At 41.7% G+C, this 23,752-nt stretch overlaps 2 protein-coding genes across 4 annotated transcripts; both read left to right on the top strand.

Annotated features, from left to right (window-relative positions):
• Positions 1-2,033: 2,033 nt before the first annotated feature.
• On the top strand, positions 2,034-9,907 carry LOC117502634 (katanin p60 ATPase-containing subunit A1-like; the record flags this gene model as incomplete). The annotated part of the gene is given in 12 exon segments (XM_034161702.1): positions 2,034-2,267; positions 2,432-2,547; positions 3,056-3,161; positions 3,258-3,416; positions 4,065-4,080; positions 4,083-4,190; positions 4,277-4,347; positions 4,349-4,412; positions 6,130-6,204; positions 6,207-6,255; positions 8,993-9,077; positions 9,079-9,907. Coding segments are annotated over 12 exon segments (1,197 nt in total), but the record flags the coding sequence as incomplete, so codon positions are not given.
• Positions 9,908-16,351: 6,444 nt separating this feature from the next.
• Positions 16,352-23,507, top strand: rpl7l1 (ribosomal protein L7-like 1). 3 transcript variants are annotated; one of them, XM_034161698.1, is made up of 7 exons: positions 16,352-16,406; positions 16,714-16,822; positions 20,162-20,325; positions 21,049-21,186; positions 22,741-22,850; positions 22,960-23,208; positions 23,262-23,507. In XM_034161698.1, exons 1-6 carry the CDS (start codon positions 16,393-16,395, stop codon positions 23,166-23,168), a joined length of 744 nt encoding a protein of 247 aa, XP_034017589.1. In that variant the 5' UTR covers positions 16,352-16,392; the 3' UTR covers positions 23,169-23,208; positions 23,262-23,507. The 3 variants fall into 3 exon arrangements, with proteins under 3 accessions (XP_034017589.1, XP_034017590.1, XP_034017588.1); XM_034161699.1 differs by lacking the exon at positions 23,262-23,507 and adding an exon at positions 23,226-23,228 and having other exon boundaries at positions 22,960-23,174; XM_034161697.1 differs by having other exon boundaries at positions 22,960-23,507.
• Positions 23,508-23,752: the final 245 nt, after the last annotated feature.

Genomic DNA, 23,752 nt, shown 5'->3' with positions numbered 1-23,752 from the left:
AGTTGTATCAAAAGCCTTTCTTAAGTCAATAATAAACCCTGCAACTATTACCCTTTGGTCCACATGTTTATTGATTCTCTTCTATGGAATCTAGCAATGCCAGTGTCGTGGACCTTTTTGCTCTGAAACCATATTGACTTTCATCAAGCAAGTTGTGTCGATCTATAAATTTATCCAGTCTGCTGTTATAAAGTTTTTCCAGTATCTTTGAAAATTGTGACAGTAGAGACACAGGCCTGTAGTTAGTAAAAAGATGCTTGCTGCCAGATTTGAATAAAGGTATCACTTTTTGCCATTACATACTGTTAGGAACAATCCCAGTTTGAAATGATTTGTTAAGATATATGATAATGGTTTTGCAATTTCAGTAATTATTCGCTTTACTAAGAACATATGTACTCATTATGATCCGTTGACTTTTTACTTTTACATGTACTAACTATGTTAATAATTTCCCTTTCATCTACTGGGCTGAGAAACATTGTGTGTGGATTTCTAGCAATTAACTGCTGATTTTCCCTTGTACTGTGTGGGATTTCAGCTGCCAGATCTGGCCCAACATTAGCAAAAAATTTATTGAAACTATTCACTACTTGGCTCATGTTATATTCGTCTTTGTTGTCATAAGTAAAGTATGTTGGATAGTTATTTGATTTGGGTTTATTTGCTATAATACTATTCAATATTTTTTTGTACATAATACATGGTGCACACTTGATACTTACACCATAGGTATCCTTTGGGCAGTCAATGAGCTGGTTAGAGTTAAGTATTTTGTGCATACATTTGCATATTAATGAGTGGACTTTTTTTTCCTAACAGCCATTACTATAGAATGCTTAATGACAGAGACTTTATAGTTTAATATATTAATCTCGTATTTACTCTTATTTATGTACAGGGGTGGTGGTCAAGCGGTTAGTGCACTTGGTTTCAGTGCGGAAGGTTTGCGGTTCAAACCCCACTCCTGCCACATTTCTCCATGTAATGTGGAGTTGTGTCAGGATGGACTCCGGCATAAAACTGATATCATCATGTCAATCTGGTCAACATCTGTCCCATGTTCTGAAGGCAAAAGAGGGTCCAACCCGGTACTAGCATGGTGTACCTAATAAAGTGGCAAGTGTCTGTCTGTCTATCCATCCATCCAGTCAGCCATTGGAGACCAAAATTCCTCCACGGGGTATCTGGTTTATGCTCAACTATCCAGGAGGGACTCTGAGTAGAGCCGTTACTTCATCAAAAAGAGCCAGCTGAGGTTGTTCAGGCATCTGGTGAGGATGCCCCCTGGTGGTCTCCCTGAGAGGAGACCTTAGGGAAGACCTAGACCACACTGGAGGGGTTATATTTTCAACCCTTCAGGATTCCCAGGAAGACTTGGAGGACATGAACGAGGATAAGGAAGTGTGAGCTCAGCTGCTTGGTGTGCTGACATGGCGACACTGAAAATAAAGACAAAAATGTGTGTATCTGTGTGTGTGAGAGAGTGATGCTTATAGACAGATGTACTCAAAAATTAAGTATGGTCAGCAGAAGTGATGATGACAGATTGTAGGGAAACGCTTCCCTCTGTGCTTTATGCTGTACTTTTCTTTTCTTTGCATGCATGAGCACCTGAGCACCAGTTAGGTGCACCCCTGCTTATAGAAATCAACAGTTTTGATCCTTTCTACACCATACTTTGGTGTGCTGATAGCTTGGCTCCGTAAGAATGTATTTAAAATGTTTTATTACACATTTAACATAATCTTCACATTTTTGTTTTTGACAGGAGGAAGTTGGCTTTTGGTGTAATTAATAAATGTGTATCTGACCTCACACCGGTGCGCTGCTGCCGTATTTATATTGTGGCGATATATTAATGAATATGCTAAATAAGGTGTCAGACAGCTGCAACCTGAAAAGGCTCAAAAAGAGACTTCAGATTAAGAATGTAGACGGCACGTTACTGTCGACACACATTTACGCAAAACGCTGCACTTTCATCCAGATCTTTGTGGTGCTTGAAATTTGGTGTAATGTTTGTAATTTGAGTGTCTCTTGGTCGCTTGTTTGTTCAGAGGCAGATCTTTGTGTGTGTGTGTGTTGTCAGATATTCGCCGGGTCCGGTGCGTCTGCCTTCTAACGCCTACAAAGTCAACAACCGTCTGAGCGCCGCTGTGAGAGCGCAGACCAAACATTCACCCCGCGGGGACAGAAGTAAAACCTCGAAGGGGAAAGACCAGAAAGACACAAAGGAAACTGCTGGAAAAACAAAAGACGAGAAGGTTAAAGTTTTGTTTTCGTGTTTAAGTCTCTCGAGATGAAATAAAGATGAATATGTCGCTGAAACAGTCACACGGTCCACCTGTTTACCTCCAGAACACGTCAGTCCAGTTTTTCATCACGTGTTCTGATTCAGGAAACTGTCCTGACGCTGTTTACCTTTCAGAATAAAGCAGATCTCCAAGAGAAAGAAGTGAAGAAGTTTGATGGGACGGGATATGACAAGGACCTGGTGGAGGCTCTGGAGAGGGACATCATATCTCAGAATCTCAACATTAAGTGGTGTGTCTTTCCACAGCAGGAACTGGAAGAACCAGGACTCAAATAATGGTTTTATTTTTTAATGTATAACACATACAATTAATCTGAAGTTAATAAGTATTTAAAGTCTGATTTTATAATCTTTATTTATTTATTTATTTATTTATTTTTTAGAGAGTCCTGGTTCTCTCCCTCAGCCCCAACCAGTCCCAGCAGAAGACTGCCCCTCCCTGAGCCTGGTTCTGCTGGAGGTTTCTTCCTGTTAAAAGGGAGTTTTTCCTTCCCACTGTAGCCAAGTGCTTGCTCACAGGGGGTCGTTTTGACCGTTGGGGTTTTTACGTAATTATTGTATGGCTTTTGCCTTACAATATAAAGCACCTTGGGGCAACTGTTTGTTGTGATTTGGTGCTATATAAATAAAATTGATTTGATTTTAATTGATGCCGAACGAGGTAACGATCAGCACAGACCTGAGCGTTGGTTCTAATCTCACCTGGTCGGTTGGTTGTGTGTGTTTTTTTTTTTTAAGGGATGACATTGCAGACTTGGAAGATGCCAAGAAGCTCCTGAAGGAGGCGGTAGTGTTGCCCATGTGGATGCCAGCGTTTTTCAAAGGCATACGAAGGCCGTGGAAGGTAACAGCTCGGCTTGTGACGTCCAGCTTTAAACTCAGTGTGGAAATAGTTTTTTTTTTTTTATATTATTATTATTATTATTCGTGTATGTTTCAGGGCGTGCTGATGGTGGGACCGCCCGGCACGGGGAAAACACTTCTGGCTAAAGCGGTTGCGACTGAATGCCGAACAACGTTCTTCAACGTGTCCTCGTCCACTCTGACCTCCAAGTACAGAGGCGAGTCTGAGAAACTCGTCCGCCTTCTCTTTGAAATGGTACGACCATAACTTACTTATTCTGATGGTATTTTTAAAGCTTTTTGTGTTGTTTTTTTTTGTGTGTTCAGAGTCCAGCTAGACAATTTTACCGTTACATATAAATCAAAAAGACATTGTGGAATTAGATTTTATTTTATAAAATACCGTGATAGCGGCACAGGTCAGCCTGTAGCCTGCAGGCTCCACCTCCTCCTTGTCGTTCCCCGTTGTGGTTTTATTTTAAAATAATAAAATATTTCAGGTGCAGGGTCAAAAAGTGAGGTCAGGTGCACCTGTAGGGGCACTGTTCACCTTCAAGTAAACTAACAGGGGAAGCTAGAAACATAATGCCACTATATCGTAAAATAGTAAATAAAAGACTGGAACAGTGAAACTGAAATTCTACAACGTGAAGTCTGTGAACGCGAGTGATAAACGATACTGCAGATTACTCACAGCAAAATTGATGAATCCACATCAAATGAGGAATTTAATACTGAAGAGCTGCAGTTGTGCACGCGTGGTCTACGTGCACGAGCGTGTCTTTTGCTTTTACGTGTTGTGTCGGTGCTAACTGGAATTCTTAAAACCTTGAGTATTGATAACATCTGTTTTTAAAAGTCATTAAACCTGCTCTTCTTTCTGACGCACGTCATCGTTCTTCAGGCACGTTTTTATGCTCCACCACCATCTTCATCGACGAGATTGACTCCATGTGCAGCCGCAGGGGGACGTCGGAGGAGCACGAGGCCAGTCGCAGAGTCAAAGCCGAGCTGCTGGTGCAGATGGATGGTACGCTGGAGGTAAAAAAAAAAAACTCAAGGCCCAAAGCTAACCTCCTTTTAACATGTGACCTGCTGGTTCTGAACTGGTTCTAGGTGTTGGTGGAGCAACAGAGAGTGATGATCCATCAAAGATGGTGATGGTTCTGGCTGCCACCAACTTCCCATTGGGACATTGATGAGGCTTTGAGACGGCGACTTGAGAAGAGGATCTACATCCCGCTGCCTTCAGGTACCTCCTGTTAAAGTGCTGGTTTGACTTGTCTGTGGTGTCAAAGGTCAAGGCTGGCTGAGCTCACATGGCTGCTGACTTCAACTTAGAAAGTTTTTGACAGATTGATATTTATGGACTGAATCCACGTCCTTTCATCTCTGTCTTATATCTTAAAACGTGGTGATACAGATTTTCCTTGAACATTCTCTATGACATCACAAAGTGCTCACTGAAATCCATCTAGAGACAAAAAAAAAGTTGATCTCTAAAATGAAGAAATAAGTTGAGACGGCTTACAGTAAGTCCCTTCAGCTGCTCCCTTGTTTTCACTTGAGGTCACCACAGCAGATCAGAGGAGGATCTGCATGTTGATTTGCCACAGTTTTACACCGGATGCCTTTCCTGATGCAACTCCACATTACATGGAGAAATGTGTGGGGTTTGAACCGGAACTGAAATCAAGCACACTAACCGCTTGGTCACTACCCCTGCATAATGTTTGTGAATCCATCAAAGGTTTGGAGTCTCGTATCCGTTCAACTGGACCACAAAGAGCTGGTGCACATTTCTCTGATCCACAGAGGTCAAAACTATATTATTATATGAGGAGTTAATTATTATTTAACTCCTCATCTGGTAGTTTGTCTTTGGAGCATAACAATGTCGTGTTTGACGGGACTCATTGGACCAGACAATACTCACAACACGTGAACGTTCAAGGAACTCGGTGAAGATCTCAGAAGGAGAACTGTAGATTTACACACGTTGGGACGTCTCTTGAAGCCACTTCTAAAGAACTACAGATTCCAAGATCATCAGTTCCAACAACTGTATGTAGTACAAGTAGTCAGATGTGTCACCACTTTGCCAAGATCTGGAAGAAGATCCAAACTGTCACCCGCAGATGAGAGGAAAGTGGTTCAGAGGTTCAGGAACAACCCAGGAACCACCAAGGCTCAGGCCTACCATGAACTGGAAACTGCTGGAGTCACTGTCCTCAGTGAAAGTCAGATCTACATCACCGTATTGACTGAGAGGGCCCTGACCAAGAAAGAAGACCCTGCTCCAAAATCAACACCTTCAAGCTAAAATTAAATTTGCAGCTGTCAGGTGATTTCACTGATTAACATCACTTTGAGCAGATGGAACCAGTTAATCAGTGAAACCACCTGGTGGAGTGGGTGGTTCCTGAAAACCTGCACCCTCTCGGCTCTTTCTGGAATGACTTGAAGACCTCTGGTATAAAGGATGATCAGCAGGGAGCCAGCAGGTCTGATCAGACAGTGTCCCACTGACTCACACTTCCTGTGTCCTGTTTAGTTACATTTAAAAATCCAGCCCACTATGTTAATACCGGTAATTTCCGGACTATAAGCCGCTACTTTTTTCACATGCTTTGAACACTGCAGCTTATACAATGATGCAGCTAATTTAGGGATTTTGCTTTAGGCTTTCTCATAAGTCGAAATACGTCAATAGATGCTGTCCATTGATTGGCTGAAAGCTGCGGTCCTCATATGGCGTAAATTCACACACAGAATAAATATAAGGTCTTACCTGTTTTGTTTAGTGGCTTCATCAAAACTTTAAATCCTTGTTGTGGCTGAAGAAAAGTCCCTCTCCGGCACTTTGCGCCAGAGTTGCTCCGTCAGATCGGTCAGCAGAGTACAGATTATTAGGAATGTTTGTGAGGTGTAAACGCTGTCGCTGCTCCTGTTCCCGTCTGTGTTTGCAGCCAAAGGCCGCGTGGAGCTGCTCAGGATCAGCCTGAAGGAGCTGGAGCTGGCCGACGACGTGAACCTGGACAAGATCGAGAGCAGATGGAGGGTTACTCCGGAGCCGACATCACCAACGTCTGCAGGTCAGAACACTCGTCGGGCAAAGTCCAGAACGCTGCCATCGCAGCTTCTTTCGGCTTTCTTACGTGAAACTAAAAATCCAGGTTTTTCTGAAACGTTGACTCGATAATCTGCTGTGAAGAAACCACTATGTAATTATGAGTTTACATCATGAGTTTACTTAATATAATTATGGTTTTCCTGTTCGTCTGCTCACATAAAGTGAAGGGTTTGCAGAAAACTGTTCCCAGCAGTGATTTAACAAAGTAGGGCCACGTTAAGAAAAGCTCATCTTATAAAAGCCAGTTTGTTCGCAGGATTGTTGAGTTTTGTTTTTTGTGTTTTTCTTTTAAACTTTCACTCTGTGTGCTTCTCACCTGTGTGCTGCTATACATGCTGCTGGGACCTTAGTTTCCCTGAAGACGTGTTCCCAAGGCAATTAATAAAGGTTCTATCTTATCTAAATTAATGAAGTTATTGATGAGATGTTTGGGTGTAATCTGGAAAAACAAGCTTTCAATCTTGGTGTGAAGATATAAGTTAAGGGGATTTAATCATTTAAAGCTGCATGTGATTGTAATGAAGCCCACATAAAAACTGTACTTTTTCAAATTGCAACACAAGCACATTAAAGGTGCACTGTGGACTTCTTCAGCGACATCTAGTGGTGAAATGTCAGGTTGCAGCAACCCTCATCACTCCTTTCCAAGTGTTCACACACAGGCCTGAAAAAAGTGATTAACCAAAGTTAAAACTTCATACTGCACCTAATGTGAACATTTTCCAATTAAATTTGCCAAGGTTTGGATCAAGAGGCGGAGCCGGAAAAACACTGTTCTGTAAATAGACTTTCCTAAGCTTGGTGAAATCTTGGGCTTGGCCTGGGATAGTCTCTTAGATGACACCGTACATCGCAAATGCCACCGCCCTCATGTGGTTTGAAGATTTTTACAGGAACTGGAGCTCTAATCCGACCACGATCAACCGGGGGGGTCCTGCAGGACAGGGGTTGGCATCAGAACATGGATGCAAATTTAACATTTTCCAGGACACCTCAAGGATACAGAAAGTTCCTGGAAGTTGAGTTAAGAAAAATGCATAGAAAAGTCCGTCTGTAACATAGCTGTGCTGTGAGAGCTCCTCTCTCCCAACAAGTCTTGGCGATTAAAATATCCCGCCAGCCACAAAGAAATAAAACAAAATAATGTTAAAATTAGTCCATTTTGTTTCTGTGTCGAGCGGACGGTAAGACTGTAACATCCAAAGTGAGCCTGAACTACACTACCCACAATGCTCCCTGCATCGACCACCCAATCATGTCTTGCACTTAATGATGACATCATCAGCAAGCAACAGGCCAGTCTGCCACAAAACACACGACATGGACTAGAATGTTTGATTTTATGGTTTACAAATATTTTTTGACCGTTAAACTTTGCTCACTTTACCAGCAAAAAAAAAATGTTAGTGGACTGAAAGTTATCAGAACTAAATTTATTGGAAGATAATTGGTCCGCTGATGGTTTTGAAAGTTATTTGGAAAGCTAATCCGCGAACAAAAACAGTAGCTTAGCGGATTAGCTGAACTAGCTGAACCACTGTGTATTTCATGTTTCCATGGATGCAGATGATTTCCGTGCTGTTCCATCTTCTTCTTATGTTCCACAAACGTTGAAAATGTGAGGAGCTGCAAATTGCCCTCTGGTGGATAAACTGCGCAATGACAACAATCATGCAAAATTTGATCTTTGGTCTCACTGTTTCTTTTTAAATTATTTATTTCTGATACTGATCTACACGCTGCTCATATCGGCTCATTGTTTTTGTTTGCTGGTTTAGCGGTCAGGCTCCAGTAAAATGGCTAGAGGAGTGTAGCACCGATATTGCTAATGAGTGGCTGCGAAGCAGTGTTGCCAGATAGGAAATATGCAACTATCGTACCAAAACCTCAGAATTATCGTATTTTGGGAGAATTATCGTACACAAACAAAATGCATACAGCGTAGCTATTTTAGCGTTTTTTTTTTTGTTGTTTTTTTTAATTTCCAAAGAATTGTATGTCACATTTTTAAACAGTAATTCACAATATCCCTATAGTAATGGGGAAACTATGGCACAAAAGAACGCAAATGCACTTCCAGACTATAAAGATTTTTTTTTTTTTCTGTGAAGGGACACAAACGTGTTAATTACCAGACTAGAAAGAGTCGAATTCAACCTCGAGGTCGCTGTCGTCATCCGATGCCATGGCCACTTGTGCAGATGTTGTTGGTTGGGGAATCTTCCTCTCACGGTAGAGATTGGATGCAGTCATGGACCGCAGCATAGTATTCGTAGGTCGAAAGGCGTGACACCCACCAGCAGGGGGTGGGCTTTCAAATGACTTTGTCCCGGGCCGGCCAAAGCTAGCAGCAGCCCTGTGGTGTGTCTTTGATGCCGCTTAAGTGCAACGTCTGCGAAATGATTCTTGGGTGTCAGAGAGAGATGCGTGTTTGGGCAACCAACTGAAATTATCGTACATTTTGGATTTTTTTTTTTCCCATTATTGATCGTACAGAGGGGCAAAACTATTGTACAAATATGATAATTATCGTACATCTGGCAACACTGCCACAAAGTTTCATAATGTTGCTGATTCTGTCAGCTGACACTCTATTGGCTGTTCTGCCTGAAGGCCCGCCCAGCCACGCTGATGGCTCTGCTTTGGTGTTTTGTTTTGTTTTTTGTGTGGTGCTGAAGCCGTGTTGTGTTCCTCCGTAGGGACGCCGCTCTGATGGCCATGAGGAGTCGAATCGAGGGCCTCACGCCGGAGGAGATTCGCAACATTTCCCGGGATGAGATGCACATTGCCAACCACCATGAACGACTTCGAGTCGGCGCTGAAGAAAGTGTCCAAATCTGTGTCTGCGGCAGATCTGGAGAGTATGAAAAGTGGGGTGGAAGAGTTTGGGTCATGTTGAAGTAAAAACTAAATCTGAAGCGAAGACAGAGAGTCTGTTAGCTGGTTCACCAGCAAACCGCTTGGCCGTAGTCATGTTTAATCATTAAACAGAAGCAGACTTCATGGAATTTATGGGCAAAATGTCACCAGGTGAAATTCTGATATTTGTTCAAAATTTTGCTTGTGAACTCTGCACACGAGGACCAATCAGAGTAAATTCCAGCTAACGTGAAAACCCCTAAAAACCGAGTGAGGAAAGACACCAAGACATCTGTGACAGCTCTGGAGTTCCAGGCTCTGCAGAGTCCTTCTTCTTCGTGAGTGTTCTTTTCCATTAAGACTTTCTTCTACTCAAATAGACCAAAGTTGTTCTCTTCAGTTCCAGAAACAGGAATTCTGTTTAGACATTTGTTTCTGTTTTGAAATTGGAGTTATTTTTTTTTTTTTTGTACTAAAATCCTAAATACTTTAGTTTTGATGTCATAAAATACATGTAAAAAATGACATCATATAAGTTATTTATGGCTTTATGGTCATGTGACAGTTTATGGGGGCGGGGCCACTCGTGTCCGCACCATCAGTCGATGTTGACTTCTTCTTTCGCTGCACTTTCTTAAAACACCAGAGTTGATTTATTTATTTCCAATGTGTTTCCATTATGGAGTGCTTGTTTATTTTCCCATTTGTCCTAAAAGTTACTTTTTGTTCTGTGCAGAAATGTCAATTAAGTGTGTGTATTTGTTTTTTTCTCTGAAATGTACATTTTATGGAAACTAATAAGATATGACCACAAATAAAGTTCCTGTTTCCTGATGATTGTCAAACATAACTTTATGTAAGAGAACTGTCTGGTGGAGAGACCACATTAGCCCAAGTACAACCCCTGGCAAAAATTATGGAATCACCGGCCTCGGAGGATGTTCATTCAGTTGTCTAATTTGTAGAAAAAAAAGAAGATCACAGACATGACACAAAACTAAAGTCATTTCAAATGGCAACTTTCTGGCTTAAGAAACACTATAAGAAATCAAGAAAAAAAATTGTGGCAGTCAGTAACGGTTACTTTTTTAGACCAAGCAGAGGGGAAAAAAATATGGAATCACTCAATTCTGAGGAAAAAATGATGGAATCATGAAAAACAAAAGAACGCTCCAACACATCACTAGTATTTTGTTGCACCACCTCTTGCTTTTATAACACCTTGCAGTCTCTGAGGCATGGACTTAATGAGTGACAAACAGTACTCTTCATCAATCTGGCTCCAACTTTCTCTGATTGCTGTTGCCAGATCAGCTTTGCAGGTTGGAGCCTTGTCATGGACCATTTTCTTCAACTTCCACCAAAGATTTTCAATTGGATTAACATTGACCCTATGTGTCTTTTTGCAAGGAATGTTTTCACAGTTTTTGCTCTATGGCAAGATGCATTATCATCTTGAGAAATGATTTCATCATCCCCAAACATCCTTTCAATTGATGGGATAAGAAAGTGTCCAAAATATCAACGTAAACTTGTGCATTTATTGATGATGTAATGACAGCCATCTCCCCAGTGCCTTTACCTGACATGCAGCCACCATGACTATGGAAATTTACATGTTCTCTTCAGGCAGTCATCTTTATAAATCTCACTGGAACGGCACCAAACAAAAGTTCCAGCATCATCACCTTGCCCAATGCAGATTCGAGATTCATCACTGAATATGACTTTCATCCAGTCATCCACAGTCCACGATTGCTTTTCCTAGCCATTGTAACCTTGTTTTTTTTCTGTTTAGGTGTTAATGATGGCTTTCATTTAGCTTTTCTGTATGTAAATCCCATTTCCTTTAGGCGGTTTCTTACAGTTCGGTCACAGACGTTGACTCCAGTTTCCTCCCATTCGTTCCTCATTTGTTTTGTTGTGCATTTTCGATTTTTGAGACATATTGCTTTAAGTTTTCTGTCTTGATGCTTTGATGTCTTCTTTGGTCTACCAGTATGTTTGCCTTTAACAACCTTCCCATGTTGTTTGTATTTGGTCCAGAGTTTAGACACAGCTGACTGTGAACAACCAACATCTTTTGCAATATTGAGTGATGATTTACCCTCTTTTAAGAGTTTGATAATCCTCTCCCTTGTTTCAATTGACATCTCTCGTGTTGGAGCCATGATTCATGTCAGTCCACTTGGTGCGACAGCTCTCCAAGATGTGATCACTCCTTTTTAGATGCAGACTAACGAGCAGATCTGATTTGATGCAGGTGTTAGTTTTGGGGATGAAAATTTACAGGGTGATTCCATAATTTATTCCTCAGAATTGAGTGATTCCACATTTTTTTTTCCCTCTGCTTGATCTAAAAAAGTAACCGTTACTGACTGCCACAATTATTTTTCCTGATTTCTTATAGTGTTTCTTAAAGCCAGAAAGTTGCCATTTGAAATGACTTTAGTTTTGTGTCATGTCTGTGATCTGCTTTTTTTCTACAAAATTAAACAACTGAATGAACATCCTCCGAGGCCGGTGATTCCATAATTATTGCCAGGGGTTGTATAAGCAGGCTCTGATTATAAGACAACACTTTTAGTGCCAGTTTGAGGTTCCTGAACCATCGATCAACTACAGACCTGATCGCTTCTCATCAGACTGAGTGAATATGAGAATCCACTGAGTTGTGGTTTGATAAACCTGAAATCCATGAACCGGTGGCCAAAATACACATCTGGTTTTGCCACAGCGGCTCCAGTACAGGTCCGGAGATCCCGGATCTGTACACAGGTTTAAACTGAAATGGAGAATCAACAGGTTCACTATTTGAAACTTTTTAATCACTGTTGACTGTAGAATTAACAGGAAGCCAATGAAGAGAAGCCAATATGGGTGAGATATGCTCTCTCCTTCTAGTCCCCGTCAGTACTCTAGCTGCAGCATTTTGAATTAACTGAAGGCTTTTCATGGAACTTTTAGGACAACCTGATAATAATGAATTACAATAGTCCAGCCTAGAGGAAATAAATGCATGAATTAGTTTTTCAGCATCACTCTGAGACAAGACCTTTCTAATTTTAGAGATATTGCGTAAATGCAAAAAAGCAGTCCTACATATTTGTTTAATATGCACATTGAATGACATATCCTGATCAAAAATGACTCCAAGATTTCTCACAGTATTACTAGAGGTCAGGGTAATGCCATCCAGAGTAAGGATCTGGTTAGACACCATGTTTCTAAGATTTGTGGGGCCAAGTACAATAACTTCAGTTTTATCTGAGTTTAAAAGCAGGAAATTAGAGGTCATCCATGTCCTTATGTCTGTAAGACAATCCTGCAGTTTAGCTAATTGGTGTGTGTCCTCTGGCTTCATGGATAGATAAAGCTGGGTATCATCTGCGTAACAATGAAAATTGAAGTAATGCCGTCTAATAACAGAACAAGCACAGAGATGAGTCCACTATTTGAGGCCATAAGAAGATCATTTGTAACCTTCACTAATGCTGTTTCTGTACTATGATGAATTCTAAAACCTGACTGAAACTCTTCAAATAGACCATTCCTCTGCAGATGATCAGTTAGCTGTTTTACAACTACCCTTTCAAGAATTTTTGAGAGAAAAGGAAGGTTGGAGATTGGCCTATAATTAGCTAAGATAGCTGGGTCAAGTGATGGCTTTTTAAGTAATGGTTTAATTACTGCCACCTTAAAAGCCTGTGGTACATAGCCAACTAATAAAGATAGATTGATCATATTTAAGATCGAAGCATTAATTAATGGTAGGGCTTCCTTGAGCAGCCTGGTAGGAATGGGGTCTAATAGACATGTTGATGGTTTGGAGGAAGTAACTAATGAAATTACCTCAGACAGAACAATCGGAGAGAAAGAGTCTAACCAAATACCGGCATCACTGAAAGCAGCCAAAGATAACGATACGTCTTTGGGATGGTTATGAGTAATTTTTTTCTCTGATAGTTAAAATTTTATTAGCAAAGAAAGTCATGAAGTCATTACTAGTTAAAGTTAAAGGAATACTCGGCTCAATAGAGCTCTCACTCTTTGTCAGCCTGGCTACAGTGCTGAAAAAAAACCTGGGGTTGTTCTTAGTTTCTTCAATTAGTGATGAGTAGTAAGATGTCCTAGCTTACGGAGGGCTTTTTTATAGAGCAACAGACTCTTTTTCCAGGCTAAGTGAAGATCTTCTAAATTAGTGAGACGCCATTTCCTCTCCAACTTACGGGTTATCTATCTGCTTTAAGCTGCGAGTTTGTGAGTTATACCACGGAGTCAGGCACTTCTAATTTAAGGCTCTCTTTTTCAGAGGAGCTACAGCATCCAAAGTTGTCTTCAATGAGGATGTAAAACTATTGACGAGATACTCTATCTCACAGAGTTTAGGTAGCTACTCTGCCCTGTGTTGGTATATGGCATTAGAGAACATAAAGAAGGAATCATATCCTTAAATCTAGTTACAGTGTTTTCTGAAAGACTTCTAGTGTAATGAAACTTATTCCCCACTGCTGGGTAGTCCATCAGAGTAAATGTAAATGTTATTAAGAAATGATCAGACAGAAGGGAGTTTTCAGGGAATACTGTTAAGTCTTCTATTTCCATACCATAAGTCAGAACAAGATCTAAGATATGATTAAAGTGGTGGGTGGACTCATTTACATATTGAGCAAAGCCAATAGAGTCTAATAATAGATTAAATGCAGTGTTGAGGCTGTCATTCTCAGCATCTGTGTGGATGTTAAAATCGCCCACTATAATTATCTTATCTGAGCTAAGCACTAAGTCAGACAAAAGGTCTGAAAATTCACAGAGAAACTCACAGTAACAACCAGGTGGACGATAGATAATAACAAAACTGTTTTTGGGACTTCCAATTTGGATGGACAAGACTAAGAGTCAAGCTTTCAAATGAATTAAAGCTCTGTCTGGGTTTTTGATTAATTAATAAGCTGGAATGGAAGATTGCTGCTAATCCTCCCCCTCGGCCCGTGCTACGAGCATTCTGACAGTTAGTGTGACTCGGGGGTGTTGACTCATTTAAACTAACATATTCATCCTGCTGTAACCAGGTTTCTGTAAGGCAGAATAAATCAATATGTTGATGAATTATTATATCATTTACTAACAGGGACTTAGAAGAGAGAGACCTAATGTTTAATAGACCACATTTAACTGTTTTAGTCTGTGGTGCAGTTGAAGGTGCTATATTATTTTTTCTTTTTGAATTTTTATGCTTAAATAGATTTTTGCTGGTTATTGGTGGTCTGGGAGCAGGCACCATCTCTACGGGGATGGGGTAATGAGGGGATGGCAGGGGGAGAGAAGCTGCAGAGAGGTGTGTAAGACTACAACTCTACTTCCTGGTCCCAACCCTGGATAGTCACGGTTTGGAGGATTTAAGAAAATTGGCCAGATTTCTAGAAATGAGAGCTGCTCCATCCAAAGTGGGATGGATGCCGTCTCTCCTAACAAGACTAGGTTTTCCCCAGAAGCTTTGCCAATTATCTATGAAGCCACCTCATCACCTCATGCCCTAAGAGTTCTGGGATAGGCTCCAGCCCACTGTGACCCTCAAACGGAGTGAGCGTGTATAGAAAATGGGTGGATGTCAGTCAGTCCCTGTGTTTGTAGGCATGGTCCTGTCACCTGGTGTTCCTCACAAAGGTTTGTCATCACAATCACCTCACCTGCTGCTTGTCATCTCGTTACATTAAGTTTGTCACTGTTCTGTCTTTGTTTTGCTGGATTATTCTGGTCCATCTGATCCTGTTTATGGTATTAGCTCTGGTTCTGATCATTTCCTCTTGCTACTGTGCTGCTGACAACTCTCTTCCCTTGTTCCTGATCATTTGAACTGTTCCCCAGTATTTGACCCACTATGTTAGCTTCTGCCAGGGTAAAAATAAACTCTACTTTTCACTTTTGTTTTGTCACTGTCTACATTTTTAGGTTCAACACCTCACAAATCATAAAACCTCTTGCCATATAGGTGGATCAAAATACGTTCTTTTGAATTGGTATTTCTGCATACGCACGAAAAACCATTGAATTTGGAAATCGGAGGTATCAACTCATCCAAGCCTCCAATGTTAATTTTCAAGAAACATTGTGAATGTGGACACATTACATATATTAAGTTTCTGGTCATATCTGGCCCTGGCTGGTGGCAGGAGTTCACCATAAATGCTGGTATGAAGTCATGATGCCACTGTTGCCCACTTGTTGTTTGTAGCTTACAATGGCAGCCCTCTCCTGGCGACCAAAGCAGTAACAACCAAAATTCAGGCGCATGGGGTGTGTAGGTCCCAAGTCTGGAAAAATGAAGAAGAAATGTGAACGTGAGAGTTGGGACTTTGAACACTGGCACCATGAGTGGTAACGAGAGCACTTTGGCTGAAATGATGGAGAGAAGAAAGTTAGATCTGCTGTGTGTTGAAGAGAACAAGTAGAAGTAAGGCCAGGAACATCAGGTAAGTTCAAGTCAAGTCTCAGAACGTGTGCTGGTGCCACACTGCTGCAACACAACAGAACCACCTGACAAATATCCTGAACTCAAAAACGGACAGACAGATTTCCTTCAGACCTGGTGGGAGTGTTATTCTGATAGATATCTAGAGGTGATTAGATTTCAGAGTAGTTTGGACATAGGTCAAGGAGAACATTGTCTGAAAACACTTCTTTTTTTTCCCCAGTATAATATTTTTGATTAATTGTAATGAATAACTTCATAATGGAGTCATATACAGAGTCAAATATCCACTACAGGGCAGTGCAGTCAGTTCATGGTTATTTCTGGTTATATATTTTGAATGGCATTTTTTCCAATATTGATCACTGACGTCATAGAGGGCCATAGATGTTTTTAAATCGTCATAATATGTGAACATGAAAGGTGTCAAAGGTACAAAATATTTTATTACATTATACTGTCCTCTCAATATTCATGGTATTTACCTAAAATGAAAAACTAAACCCAAAGCTTTATTTGCTTATTATTATCATTATTATTCTCATCATTTCAGTTACGACAAAACCATCCAAGCAAAAAGCAAACACTTACATAGAAATCCCACAGTCAAATAAAGAAAAGAAAAAATGTCCTTTTTTTATTATTTCTGGCGCTGTTGTTGGAGCTGATGAAGAATAAAACTTGAGTTTTTTCTAAAACTAAACCCAAACCCTGAGCTATGGGGGTGACGTCATCACCGTGCGACGGCTGAGCGCAGCGTTTCACGCCATGGCTGAAGCTGAGTATGTTTTTATTTTTCAGTGATTATCTGCGTCCATCTGTTTTTTTGTTAACTGATACTTTGCTTTTTCGAGTCGTTTCACGAGACATCATGTTTACGGATTATGTCGGGAAGTATATTTTGAAAAGCTGCGATAGAAAATACAGTTTATATTGATCAGTTTGGAGGTTGTTATTTAGTTTTTTTGAACAGCTGCTGAGGAATAAAGTTTGTATTTTCATCATTAATAACGGCACGGCGCCCAGTCTATATGAAACTTTATTATTTGGGTGTTAATGAACGTGCAGTGACTTTGTTTTTGCCCTCAGGTCTAAAAAAGTGATCAAGTTAGTCCCTGAGTATCTGTTGAAAAAGAGGAAATCTTACCAGGCCATCAAAGCCACGCAGGCAAAACTCGCTCTGCTGGAAAAAAGGAAGGTAAGTGTCCATTCTGGGGGTGTGCAGTGCAAACCAGAAATGGTCTTTTACCATTCATCAAAAAAAAAAAAAAAAAGGACAGGAATCCTAGTTTTCTCCTGTAGCACTGCCAGAGTTTGTTTATATATATATATGGAGTTCTTCTACATTCCAGTGACAGTCAGGAAATTCATCAAGGCATATTATGGTGCTTTCCACATGAGGTTCTCTACAGTTGAGTACACCACCAAGTGGCAGGCGTTAGAGGTAGGCATACCTATGGGATGCACCATTTCCCCACTTCTGTTTGTGCTGGCGATGGAGATGTTGATCAGAGGGGCGGAGCGGGTGGCACCTGGAGTCAGGCTGGCAGATGGCATCATAATGCCCCCAATGAGGGCATTTATGGATGATATCACTGGCTTGATTGAAGTGGAAGAGAGAGCAAGAGCATTACTGCAGCTTTTGGATGAGCTGATGGACTGGGCACGGATGAAGTTTAAGCCTAAGAAAAGCAGAAGTCTCTCCTTGGTAAAAGGCAAGCCTAAGAGTATCCACTTTGAGATTGCTGGTGGGAAAATTCCCACAGTCAATGACGAACCAGTCAAGAGTCTCGGAAGGTGGTACTCCCTCCCACTGACAGACAAGTACAGAGGTGGTGAGGTGCAGGAACAGCTAGAGGCAGGACTGAAGGTAATAGATGGTTGTGGCTTACCTGGTAAGTTTAAGGTATGGTGCTTCCAGTTTGGCTTTCTGCCCAGGATTCTCTGGCCGCTCCAGATGTATGCTGTCACAATGACCAAGGTGGAAGCTATGGAGAGATCAGTGAGTAGCCACATTAGGAGGTGGCTTGGAGCACCAAGATCATTGACCAATGTGGCCCTGTATAGCTCATCAGCAAAACTCCAGCTACCTACAACCTCTCTGGTTGAAGAATTTAAGGCAGCAAAGGCCCGGGTGTACCTCATGCTGAGGGACTCCAAGGATCCCTTCATCAGGGATGCTCAACCAGACATGGAGTGTGGTAGGAAATGGGTTGTGGCAGAGACAGTGGACCAGGCAGAGAATAACCTCAGACTGAAGGAGATTGTTGGTGCTGTACAAAGGGACAAGGTGGGTATTGGTTGGAGAGAGAACAACTGGTGGTCAAAGCAGAATGGGAGGGATAGAAGAGGTATGGTGATAGAAGAGATGAGGAGGATGGAGGAGGAGAGTCGGGCGGTGAGGGCAGTTGGCCAGGCGCAGCAGGGGTCCTGGACCACATGGGAGGATGCTTCAGACCGTAGAATCAGTTGGTCCAACCTGTGGTCCATGGATCCACTCGGCATTAGCTTTCTGCTGCGCTCAGTGTACGACCTTCTGCCAACCCCTGTCAACCTGCAGAAGTGGAAGTTGTTTGAGTCCAATGCATGCGTCATGTGGAAAGAGGGGTACATTGGAACATGTCCTTGCCGGTTGTGGTTCATCATTACAGATGTATACATGGCGACACAATCAAGTCCTCAAGATTCTTGTGGATGCCCTGAATACACAGTGTGAAGCAACCAGCTTTCAAAAGCCCTGTCGGGAGATTCCATTCGTGAAGGCTGGTGCTACGGTCAGGAAAAGGCTTAAACAGGACACTGCGACCTCTGTTGGTGCACTGAGACAGTGGAGCATCCAGGCGGACATTGGGAAGGCTTTAGTCTTTCCACACCACATAGCAGTCACCACTCTGCGGCCGGATATAGTACTGTGGTCGGATGATGCAAAGGCTGTCATGTTGGTTGAACTAACAGTATCATGGGAGACCAACATGGAATGGGCATATGAGAGAAAACTGGCCAGGTACAGTGAGCTTAAGGGACAGTGTGAAGATTGAGGTTGGAAGTGTTCTGTCTACCCAGTAGAAGTTGGTTGCAGAGGCTTTGTGAGGCCCTCTACCATCAGGTTTTTGACTGACATTGGTTTGCCCCCGAGGCTGAGGAGGGCCACTGTGACCAAGCTCCAGGAGGCAGCTGAGTCTTCATCTGCATGGATCTGGAATAAGGGCCGGGAGCCCTAGTACCTAGTTCTTGAGCTGAGTTGTTGCCGTCACCCACCAGGTGGCACCCTTTGGGTACTGCTGGGGCCGCCCATACATGTCGTCTCCTACTGGAATAAGCCCCGAAATGAGGTATGGGTTCCAGCTGAGGATGGTGGGTGATAAGCAGGGAATTTAATTCCCTGTATGAGCTGTATATATAGATATAGATATCTTAGATAGAGAGATATATCCTGTGACGACATGAATCTGGTCACGTGGTTTTGTTGATGGCTCTGGAAGCGTACAAAGACCTTTGTTGTAGGTTAGCATGGAGAAATACCTTGCTTTTGCGGTACTATCTAGGTTTTGAACGTATTCAGAGACTGCTGAATCGTTTCCTGAACTCAAAGATGCCATACTTTCTCTCTTCGTGGTATCAATTTACGCGCTTTCTTGCCAACCACATCAATACAAGTGCTTGTGACTTTAATGCTTTGTAAACAGGAAGTACCACTATATACCATGTACCATATAAGTACCTATATATACCACTATACATATATATATATATGTGTGTGTGTGTGTATATGAGTTGCTTTCTGTAGCCGTATATTGGTTGCCTGCTACAGAATGTAACGCTTTCCGTCTTGCCCTTGACAAAAACTGACTGACTGTTTAAAATATGGTGCTGCTTTTATTCTGTGCATTTTGTCTGCGTGAAGATGCACATTGTGGCTGTGCTGATGTGTATGAGCTACCAAATTTTCTGGGGTATAAGTCACACTTGTTAAAAGTTGTCTCTTGAAGAGGAAATGCCCAAATATATGTAACACATTTTCTGTATTAATCAGATCATTAATTTTGGATTTTTGTACATTGCTGTAGTGTACTTATTGTTACTGGCATTTATTCTTTTATTAGTTTGTTTAGTACTTTTATTCCTGAGAGAGTCCAATATAAATATTTATCATTGTTATTATAAGGGGTTAGTGTTTTGTTTTTGTTTTGTTTTTTTCCTCAGTCACATTATACATGGCGTATAAGTGGCAGCATCTCCCACACTTGTACAAAAAACAGCAACTTATACTCTGAAAAATCAGTACTTACATTTAGAAATCAGGTAGTTAAAGTATTTTTAAATTTTCACCTAAAAGTGAGCCACATGTTTAACCGGAACACAGACTTCTGACCAATAATATACAAGAAAGAATCAGCACTTAATTATGTGTCTTATAAGTAAAAAAAAATAAAATAAAAAGGCCAGACTGAGATTTTCTTCAACACTGGAACTGCAGTAAAGCAGACGTCATGTGACCACTTTCTTTGTACTTTTGTGTATTTGTATTCCACTCCAGGTATCAAAAGGAAAACCGTTGAAGTTTAAGCGTTTAGAAGATTTCTTGAAAGACAGCCACAGGAAACATCGTGATGACACGCGCATCCGAAGAGCTGAGCACAGACCGCCGCCCCCCCTCCCACCCGCTAAGAACAAGCTGGCGTTTGCCGTCCGGATCAGAGAGTGAGTCGTTTCACTCAAACTGAGGTTCTGTTGTTGTTGTGTGTCGTCGTGCTGACGTCTTTCTGCATGAAACGGTCGACACGTGTGAACAGATCAGGTTTGCGAGCGCCTGGTTCCACGTGCACCATGACAGAACTGCTTTGGGTTCTAACAGGAGCCAACAAAGTTTTCTGACGTAGTGCAAAACAAAAATACAGTCACATGACTTTAAAGTATATGACAAAGATTTTGTATTATGTTTTTTTCCGGTAGTGCAAAGAGAGACAATATTTTCATCAAGCCCACAGTGCTGCTTAATCGCTTGTGGAAGTCAATAAACTCCACACACAAGATACTTAAAAAAAAAAAAAAAAAAAAGCACAAAGTGTGAATCTGATGAATAATGAAAAAAGACTGCAAGTAAATACAAGAGCTGATGCACGTGTGTGATGATGTGTGTGTGGCTGGAGGGTGGTTGGATTGATCTGTGCACTTGCTGCAAAATGACACCGTTCTCTGGGGTGAAAAAAAAGTGAAATTTGGATTTTATCTTCCCAGGCGGGACGTCCAGGTCGAGCCTTTGTATGAGAAACACGGTGCTGTCACTATTCATAAATACCCCTAGACCCAATATCACGTTTCTTCTTTTGTAAATCAAATGGAACACTGGTCACGTACAGTCGGTATTCCAGTGTGATATCATCAGTTTTCCAGTGTGATGTCATTGGTATCTGTGTCCTTCAGGATTAAAGGTGTCAGTTCCAAAGTGATGAAGGTGATCCAGATGTTGAGGTTGAGGAAGATTTTCAGCGGATCGTTCTTCAAGATCAGCAAGACGTCTGTAGGCATGATGAAGATCGTGGAGCCCTACGTGGCCTGGGGGTGAGTACCTGTTTGTAGTACTACTTCAGAGTACTGCAGTACATCCACTGTGACATCACCAGTTAAACAGTCCCTCCAGGATTTTGCAGACCTTTTTTGTGATAGTTACTGGCTAAATTGCCTGATTTTGCAGCAGGTTTTCCCAAAAACTTGCAATAAAAGTTTTTTTTTTTTTTTTTCCGTGTTGTTAAGGTGTTTGCTGCATTGAAATTGAGGGAACAAGTGTAGAGATTTTCCCTCTTTGTATTTAGAATTGAGTAATTCATTGAAAAATAAGAATTGGGTATTTGATATCGTGAGAACAAAACCACTGAGGCGTGATTCTTTAAGTGACCTTACTAACACAGCAAACAAAAGTTCACCAGGATTACGAAAATGTAGCAAAGCAGGCTTTTAGTTATCCACAATAAAATGCACCTCTTGGCATTCCAAAGGGACCGTCAGTAAAACTTAAAAACAGCAAAAAGTTATGAATGTCTCAGCCGTGACAAAAAAAAAAAATCAATCAATTCACAGTTCAAAACTTAAAGCCATTTCATGCAACTTTAGTTTGATCTAAAATTACAAACAGGCCTTGTCCACACAGAAACTGATGCAATCTTCTTATTTGTTGTTTTCAGTGTTCTGTAAATGCTGTAGTGTGGGTGTATATATGCCAGACCAGTATGTGGCGCTGTAACACTCCACCAAAAACCATGGAAGAAGACGTGGAGACTGCCTAGCTGGTATAAGGAGCTAATCAGTGTAACATTCAAAGCTACAACTTTACAAAAACAGCACACTGAGTAAAATAAAGGCTTTTAAGAGGAGGAGGTCCGGGTGGCCACGCCTCCTGCACTGAAGGGGAGAATGGCCCCGCCTTCCTGCACAGATCATGAAAGTGGAGGGACACAGTCTGTGGACATGAGATGAAATGTCAGTGACTTACAGAAACATATACACGCCTGTCTGTAATCCGACTGTGCACTGTCATAGCGTGTACCCTGTGTCACACGTCTGCTGTATCTCCTGAACAAACGCAGGAGTAAGTTTATGACATCAGGCTCAGTGTCTGCAGGAGACGACGGTGATCGGCCAGATTTGTGGAAAAGTTGCGATGAATTCATGGGGTTTGGTTGAATTTTCATTAATAGTTATGACTAAACATCCAGGTCACATGTCACAGTTAAAATGAGTGCAATATTTATTAATGTGTAATATCCACAGTTTTGTACAAACTTTTCTCTTTTTATAAACAGTCTCTTTTTTGCTACTACATTCTTATAGTTTTTTTTGTTCTTTTTTAAATTTGTGCTCTGAACACCTTTTTCACTGTTAAATTTTATGTTTCTTTTCTTCTCCAGACCTTTTAAGTCTGTGTGTGGTTTACTCAGGTTTATATTTGCACTGAAAGGCTACACTGTATCCTTCGTTGTACATGTTAAAATGACCATAAAGAATCCCGGAGGGTCTGGTTAAAAAACAAAAACAGGTGGTGTTGGAAACATTTAAGTTCATCATTTGAGCTGAAGTTTGTCTGGTTGAAGTTGCGAACACGTTGGAATCCTCCATCAGGTTTCCTAATCTAAAGTCCGTTCGTGAGCTGATCCTGAAGCGAGGACAGACCCGGGTGGGCCGGCGGCGCGTTCCTCTCACAGACAACACCTTGATCGAGCAACGCATGGGTAAGTCCCTCCCACAGCCTGCGGGACTTTAAATCCTCTCTCAGGTCTACCTGCTGACCCTAACCTGGACCCGTCCTCCTTCTGTCTGTCCCTCTGTCTCGGCCTTCAGGTGAATTGGGTATTATTTGTTTGGAGGACTTGATCCACGAGATCTACTCTGTGGGGAAAGGCTTCCGCACCGCCAACAACTTCCTGTTGCCGTTCAAGCTGTCGGTGGCTCGTCACGCCGCCCGAGACAAAGCTGGGCTCATGAAGGACCTCGGGAATCCTGGATTCCGTGGTACCGACATCAACGTCATCATCAGAAAACTGAACTGAGAGGACGTGCCTGCAAGATGGACACAAGCTTTACTGAGGCTCCGCCCACACAAGGAGGAAGTGTCCTTTTCCCCCCACTTCCTTCCTGAGTTATCCAGACACTTTGTTTTGACTCTTCTCCTTATTGACGGAGACGTAACGGCGCCTCTTCACGGATTCGTGACTGTTGACTTGTGTGCTGTCGCTCGGCTGCTGTTTGGACCAGAAGATTGCGTGGCCGTGTAATGGGTCGTACAAGGTCATCAATGGACACGTTGAGTGGTTTTCCCGTGTTTGTCCTTGTCCTCACACAGACACAGTCATGCCAATAAAGTTGAGTGGTTCTGTTCCCTTTTTTAATCCGTCTGATCCAAGTCTTTAGTTCTGCTCACAGCTGATAACTTTATATTTTTATCTATTTATTTTCCCATGTGTAGGTTTATTGCACATAATCATCCAAAACAATCTGAAGAATGACGCCATTCCTGTGGTGCTTCTCCAACTACTAAACGCTAAAAGTGCTTTACAGCGATGCCTCACATTTAATGCTTTCTGATTGGTTGGGAAATAATGATCATAGAACCTTACAGCAGCCTCTGCTTTTT

This window comes from Thalassophryne amazonica, chromosome 21 (genome assembly GCF_902500255.1).
Source record: "Thalassophryne amazonica chromosome 21, fThaAma1.1, whole genome shotgun sequence".
Lineage (NCBI taxonomy): Eukaryota > Metazoa > Chordata > Actinopteri > Batrachoidiformes > Batrachoididae > Thalassophryne > Thalassophryne amazonica.
This window is presented reverse-complemented; position numbering and strand designations above follow the sequence as displayed.

Excerpts from the sequence above, each read along its gene's own strand:
- rpl7l1 (XM_034161698.1), top strand. Across the intron at positions 16,823-20,161 it reads CTCTGCTGGAAAAAAGGAAG|GTATCAAAAGGAAAACCGTT; the intron begins GTAAGTGTCCAT and ends ATTCCACTCCAG. Across the intron at positions 21,187-22,740 it reads GAGCCCTACGTGGCCTGGGG|GTTTCCTAATCTAAAGTCCG; the intron begins GTGAGTACCTGT and ends ATCCTCCATCAG.